Source organism: Conger conger, chromosome 10 (genome assembly GCF_963514075.1).
Source record: "Conger conger chromosome 10, fConCon1.1, whole genome shotgun sequence".
NCBI lineage: Eukaryota > Metazoa > Chordata > Actinopteri > Anguilliformes > Congridae > Conger > Conger conger.
In genome coordinates, this window is record NC_083769.1 from 48,643,879 (window position 1) to 48,651,576 (window position 7,698).

Consider the following 7,698-nt stretch of genomic DNA (forward strand, 5'->3'; position numbering starts at 1 on the left):
AGTGACCCCATTTTATCTCATTTCATTCCGGTTTCTCCTTGCTGCCTCATACGCTCCATAATCTATGCTTCTGATTCGCTGAATGGAGATGTGTTTATTCAGCAGCTACCATGGCGATGTGCCCCGCCCTTTCCCGGGAGACCCACCCAATAGGAGCGGTGACTACAGCCGACACACTGGGGAGGCACTTCCTGTCCAACGTACAGTACATCTGATTTGCCTTCCAAATTTATATTGGTTTTAAGCCTACTGTATATCAACTGAAAAACAGACATCAAATTAATGAGCTTTTTAAAATGAAAGTAGCAACAACCTTTGCTTATTAGACATAATTTGTTTAGTTTCTGCCCAAATCATTCAAGTGGAATGTTTATTCAATTTCAACAAATTAGCACACAGGAATGATTTGTGCAGAGGTACTGAACGTGCCTCAGGCATGTTATTTGCATAATGAATATACACTAGGAAGGAACTCACCCAGGCAGCTGCCAAAACTCAGTTTTGTCCTGGACATAAGCTAAATCTGTGACTATGACTATGAAACCAACCCATTCATTCTAATAAAGAAAAATGTTACCGCTCAAAAATCTGACTGCCAAGACACGCTGGCAAGAAACTATTATTATTATTATTATTATTATTATTATTATATACTTTATTTAAATGTGATAACATCATAGGTCAAGACAGGAAATCATTGATTGAAATGTCTCTAAGCACTCATAGTTCAGGGTACTTGCAAAATACAGATATGTCTTTCTAATCATCAGCTCAAAAACCTTAAGCAAACCTCAGTAGTACTGAACACTACGAAAATAAGATCAGCAAAGGCTGAAATTAAGAGTATAATAAATTGTTCTTGTAACATCTCAGTGCTTGCACAATAAACTGACATACTTTTCTGTCAGGTCTATTAAATTAAATAATCAGAGTCCGGACTATTATACTATGATCTCAGAGTTAGGACTATTAAATCAAGTTCTAAGAATGTGGATGAGTTTAATGAGCATAGCTAATGCAATGTAATACATGGCTTGAATGTCCATAACAAATTGAGTTACAGTGCCCATAAATGCACACGTCCTTGTTACCAGAATTGCTGAACCTGCTTTTTCAGGATGTGTTTGTAGGATTGTAGGATGTTTGTTTATTTAGTTGACCGTGTGTTCTACTTCTCTAAATTCAATTCAGATTTTGTTTAGTAAAGTTTATATAACACAAGGTTTTTTTCCAGTGCATTTACACAGTGGTGCCAGGACGAGCCTCAGGACCGCAGGTGGAATCTGGCCCATGGCTGTGCCCACTGGGGCCAGTAGCTCCAGATGTGGGGTGGCCTGTAGTGTAGTGGTTAAGGTAAAGGACTGGGACACGCAAGGTCGGTGGTTCTAATCCCGGTGTAGCCACGATAAGATCCGCACAGCCGTTGGGCCCTTGAGCAAGGCCCTTAACCCTGCATTGCTCCAGGGGGAGGATTGTCTCCTGCTTAGTCAAATCAACTGTACGTCGCTCTGGATAAAAGCGTCTGCCAAATGCCAATAATGTAAATGGTGAAGTGGAACTGCCATTGCTCAGGACAGGGGAGGGATCAGTCGGTGAGGGTCCGTGTTTATGGCTATCTAGCGACCCCTGCTCGTCAACTGGGCTCCCATGGACTGCAACCCAAGCCAAAGCCACATATGAACGGTCCTCCTCTGACTCTACTCTATTAGAGCTGAGCTGTACTCCGTGGTGTGACAAGAAGCAGCTGGGGACCCCATGCCTGAGGAGAACCCTGAATGTCGACACTTTTCCAAATCCACAGTGAGCTTCATGCATGAATGTGTCTGCAGTTCCAGATCACAGGTTATCCCAAAAGTGCGGTGGGAACTGTACATGTTCCACAATGAGTGGCAAATAAAAACTATGGGGTTTGCATGAATTCATATACATTTCTCACCTCGTGGGACAGGCCATGTGCTATTCACTCTCACACCAACAGGTGGCGCATTGCGCCTGCAATATAAAGCATGCGCATTTGGGTTAAACTGCCAGGATTAGACCACAAAGAATATATACACTGCATAACAGTTCTATTAACTGATGTGGAATGAATAGCATTGAAGCTACACAGTACATATTCAAATATACTTCCCAGAATACGACCAGTATCCCTTTATATTATCATTATATTAAAGGTTCAAATTATTTTCTGTCCGTTACTGACATTGACACTGGCAGTCTCAGAATTTGGATAATTTGCCCGTTTTACAAGTTTAAATGAATGAAGTTAATTTCAGTTTCATTCATGTTGTACTGTACGAAGCGGACCAGTGTCTCAAGAGTATTTGACAGACGTCTCTCGCCCTGGCTCCCACGATTAAGTCAAAGGTGACAGTGGAACGGAAAAAGTAGCCTGAGAAAATGTGAAGAAACCTCGTCTCGTGGCAGACAATGTTCCGCCTAATTAGCGCAGTGAAAGGGATTAAAGATCTGTGAGGTTAAAGATCTGGGGCAAAGTAACTGACAGTGCAGTTTGGACGGAGGCACCAGAAAGGTACTCAAGTACCTTTAGACTGCGACTCGCTCCTCCAACAAACTGTCCCCATGGTTTATTCATTTATTCTTAGCGGTTTTACAGCGTTGCCTCTACGGAATAAGGCTTTTCCTTGCGTTTCCTCTTTTCTTAGCCGTTACTGTTTCCTTCTCTCGGGTTAACCCCTCGATGAGCCCCAGTGAGTATCTGTTAATATTCAGATCTAATCAGGTTGTAAAAAAAAACCCATAGACCTTTCACCACTATATATAATGCATAACATTGTGCATCGTTGCCAAGAGATTTCAGAAACGGGCTTAAGAAATGCAGGACTATGTGAGGAAAAACGAAGCATTCTGGGGCCCATTGGCCAATGCTGTCATTTTAATCAAATATCATAAAATATTAAACGATTGAACAGACTGCTCATATGTAATCTCAAATAGTATTAGAACAGCTGGATCACAATATTATGAATATTAGATGAATTATATTTGAGGACTTGCTTGCATAACTGTGCACTCATTATTTTATATCAATATTAGTTTTAAACAGTCTGAATTGTCAGCAAAGCAAAGTGTGTGGGTATGATGTATTTTGCTCAAATGTACGATGTATCAGAAAGCAAAAAACATAGCAAATGATTGAGCTACTAAAAAGATTATGGGCAACACAGATCAAAAACCAGCAAACGAAAATGGCCTAGGCCCTTAGCTCTGGAGAAGATACACAAATCTGCAATGCATGTTGTGTTAGCATAGAGGACTGGGTTCAAGTGACAGCCAAATATATGCTTTAGATGTAATGCTATGGTTGGCAAATTTGTTTTACTTTTTTGTTGCATAAAAAATAATAAAGCATTATTTTGAATGACAGCTGTGAAATCCCTCCTCTTTATCAGATGGCAAACTGGGACATACTCTCCTAGAAGGCTTTCTCCTGTGAGACACTCACATGTTGTCTTGTGAAGGTGTTCACAGGTGTGAGACACTCACATGTTGTCGTGTGAAGGCGTTCACAGGTGTGAGACACTCACCTGTGTCCTGCGGTCCCCATTCTTTCTCCCCCACACAGAGGGGAGGGTAGCATACACCAGGAAAATGCCTATGGCTTTTTATTTCAAAACAAACTATGCATTTCACAATTTTCAAATTACCCCCCCCCCCCCCTCCCCCTCCAAAAATTATGGGTTAACTTCAGTTTAGTTCAAAACACATTTGAACACAATCTTTTATAAACTTAGGCAGCACTCTGTAATCTGTAGAGCAGTGTAAACGGCAGTGTAAACGGCTTACCATTGCTCAATACAACACGAGTGATCACACAGTCATCTTGTAGTTACAGAGTACTTAATGTCCCCTGTTCTCCCTCTGAAATCCTCTGTAATCGTCGGTGTAAACTCCAGGCTTAGCTGTCTCCGCGTGCGCTCTGGCACAGCAGAAAACAGCGCGAGTCCTTCTTCCAAACCGTCTTTCGCTTGAGCGCGAGGGTTTTGCCTGCGTTGTGCTATTCACGGTCTCTCCTGGGTTCCTGTTTAAGTGCCTCCTGTTTAATCGCTAACTGTGATCTCCGTTGAGCATATGACAGCAACACAAAAGAGCAATTCAATTAGTATAGGATCAAATAACTACAGTAGGTACGACTGCATTTATGGAACAGATTTGCGTTTATGGTTCTCGTTCTCGGTTGGTGCTGCGTGATCCCCTGCGCTGCTCACCGTCGCCCCCTTCAGGCCTTGGAGTCGTCCCGCTCGCCGACGGCCAATCGGCTCCCCCCGTCCCCGCCGTAGTCCGACGGCACCAGGAAATACATCTCGTCGTCGTAGCAGCCCTCGTCGGGGGGCGGGGCCAGGAAGGGCAGCCTCATCACCAGGCCGGTCAGGACGCCGCCCACCGAGGCCGTCGCCACGGCGACGCCGATGGCGGCCGCCTGCCAGAGGGCCTGCTCCCGGGCGCTGCGGCCCAGCCCGGCCTGGAGGTCCGGTACGGCCCGGCGCAGCTCGGCCAGGGCGTGGCCCTCGGGCGGGGCGCGGTGCGAGAAGGTCTGGTACAGGCTGGGGCCGTACGTGTCCTCGCTGGCGCCCAGGATGGCGCAGATCCCCGCCAGGCTAGCGATGAGCCCCGTCAGCCCGTGCAGGTTGTGGATGCCGCACTGGTCCTGGATCCTGAAGCGCCGCGCCAGGTAGGGCGTGAGGTGGCGGTACCCCAGCATGCAGGCCACGCCGCCCGCCGCGCCCAGGGCGAAGGCGGCCGCCGGCGAGATCATCATGTCCACCGACGCGCCCACCGTCACCCCGCCCGCCAGCGTGACGTTCTGCAGGTCGGCCATGGACAGGCGGCCCCGGCGCTCGAACGCGGCCGACAGGGCGAAGGCCGTCAGCGTGGAGGCGCTCAGCCCCAGGAAGGTGTGCAGAACGGCGCGGTGCTGGTCGTCCCCTCTCAGCGCCAGCGCCCCGTTGAACGAGGGCCAGAACACCCAGAGGAACAGCGTGCCCAGCATGGACAGCACGTCCGACTGGTAGTTGCTGCTCTCCTTGGCGTGCCCGTCGCGGAGCCCCGGGCGGTACAGGGCGAAGGTGGCGCCCAGCCCGAAGTAGCAGGCGAACAGGTGGATGAGGATGGAGCCGCCGGCGTCGTTGATGCGCAGGTAGCTCAGAACGGCCCACTCCGTGACGGCGAACGCCGGCACCTCCAGCAGGGCCATCACCAGCAGCTGCACCGGGCTGGTCTTGCCCAGCACCGCGCCGAACGAGATCAGCACCACCGCGCAGGCGAACTCCGCGTTCAGCAGGTTGACCACGCTCAGCCGGATCTTCCCGCCGCGGCAGAACTGGAAGTAGCCCTGCACCAGCACCGCCCACTGGATGGACACGGTGGCGGTCAGGAAGTTGAAGGCCAGGCCGGAGAAGCCGTACAGCCGCAGGAAGGACAGCAGGCAGCCGAAGCCCACGAAGATCATCACCTGCACGTCGGTGAAGAACAGGTAGTTGAGGTACAGCGAGTTCTGCGCGGGCACGGTGCGGTTGTGCTGCAGCCGGCCGTCCAGGTCGTCGTCGTAGGCGACGAAGCAGACGTACAGCGCCAGGAACAGGACCTCCAGGCTCAGGAGGAGGGCCGGGAGACGCACTCTCAGACTGCGGGGCTGAGCCTTCATCCTGAGCTCTGAGCCCCGGTCAGACACCGACGCCTTATATCAGCTGCACGGAGATAAGACCTGGGGCACACATTGGTGGAGAATACACTCTCCCTCTCCCTCTCTCTCCCTCTCTCTCTCTCACATACACACACACACACACACACACACACTCACACAGACGTACAGCCATAGGCTCACATACACACATACAGCACACACACACACACACACACGCACACACAGGGTTACAGTCAAAGGCTCACATACACATACAGTACACAGACACCACACACACAGTACAGACACATATACTGTACAGTGCATAGATGCACATACACACACACACACAATACACAGACAGCACATTCACACACACACAAACACAAACACACACAGTACAGACACACATACAGTATACAGTACAGTACACAGATGCACATACACACACACACACACACACAATACACAGACAGCACATGCACACTCACACACAAACACAAACACACACAGTACAGACACACATACAGTATACAGTACAGTACACAGATGCACATACACACACACACACACACACAATACACAGACAGCACAAGCACACTCTCTCACACACACACACACACACACACAAAACACACACACAGCAGGTTCTTTCTAGAGAGAGACTGTGTGCACTTTGCCCGCCCTAATTACTGTAGTGTAACTGCAGTGTTTCAAAGAGCCAGCAGCTGTTCACAGCGCCTGAGGGCAATATCAGCCTCTATATAACAGGAGGATATGGGGGGGGGGGTTTAGACAGGGAGCGGGGCAGCCCTGATCATTACCACAGAGCTCTGACTCAAAAAACGCCTTTCGTTAACCTGCTGTAGTGGTTTGTAGGAGGTGAAAATAAAATCCTGCAAGAAGTTTCACGCGGTGAGGAGGAGGGATACCAGCATGATACCACATTGTAATCTAAAACATTTTTGGTTTGAATTATGTCTGGGGCCCCACTTTTCAGTCGTAAGATATCTGCTTGATACAATTTTAATGCTCGATTGTGGTAAACTAATTACGCCTTCGCATGACAAATACACATTATCAGACTGGCTTGATAACACACATTTACACTCAGTCAGCACTTTGTTAGGCGTTTATTAGACTTATTGGTCTTCTGCTGCTGACGCCTATCCACTTAAGAGGTCTGACATATTGTGTGTTCAGAGACGCTCTTCTGCATACCACTGTTGTAATGTGTGCTTATTTGCGTTACTGTCGCCTTCCTGTCAGCTTTTACCAGTCTGTTCCTTGTAGGACGTTTTAGATAGGTGTGCCTCTCTGCAGAGCCCCAAAAGGAAACAGACTGTGGTTACCATGTTACCACAGGGTCAGTAAGGTTTGATGAAAAGTGCTCACCAATACAGGACTATTGCTCCTATCATTGCACTGCCTCTGCGCAATTCTGCCACCTCAGTGGAATGCTCCCAGAAGAGTTGAAATAGTACTGTATAGATCATGGGTTTTCCACATACAGTGTTCGGTGTCTTTAGATATCTCGTTGTGGGAAATAGTTTGGTGTCACTGGCGGTGCAGTACACTGGTTGCTGAATAACGATCTCGAAACACCATTCGGAAATAAACCACAGGTAATGCAAGTTACCTGTGAGTCAGTATCCAGCTGTGCGACAAAGGTTAACCAGGTTTGATGATTTCTTGTGTTCCTGTAAACCCTGGGTAAATACAGGGAAACGTGGAATGGTTTGAGGAGACTCGCTAATATGACCTCCTGTGCGCCATTTCTGCAATGCACATTGTTGCATCCACTGCACACCTAGCGGTTTAGAGTCCTAACAGACATAGACAACATAGGATACCTGACCACGCAGGAACCTGCCTATACACCAGCGCCGTCACATTGTGAGCTATACAGGCCAGATACTCTGAGATACTCAAACCACCCTGTCTGGCAACAACAATCATTCCACGGTCAAAGTAACTTAGATCACATTTCTTCCCCATTCTGACATTTGGGCTGAGAAACAGCTTAACTTCTTGACCATATCCGCATGCTTGTA

General features: G+C 48.2%; 1 protein-coding gene across 1 annotated transcript; it reads right to left on the reverse strand.

Annotated features, from left to right (window-relative positions):
• Positions 1–4,240: 4,240 nt before the first annotated feature.
• LOC133139588 (ammonium transporter Rh type A-like) lies at positions 4,241–5,665 on the reverse strand. Its single transcript, XM_061259160.1, has one exon. It carries the CDS (start codon positions 5,663–5,665, stop codon positions 4,241–4,243), a length of 1,425 nt encoding a protein of 474 aa, XP_061115144.1.
• Between the last annotated feature and the right edge of the window lie 2,033 nt (positions 5,666–7,698).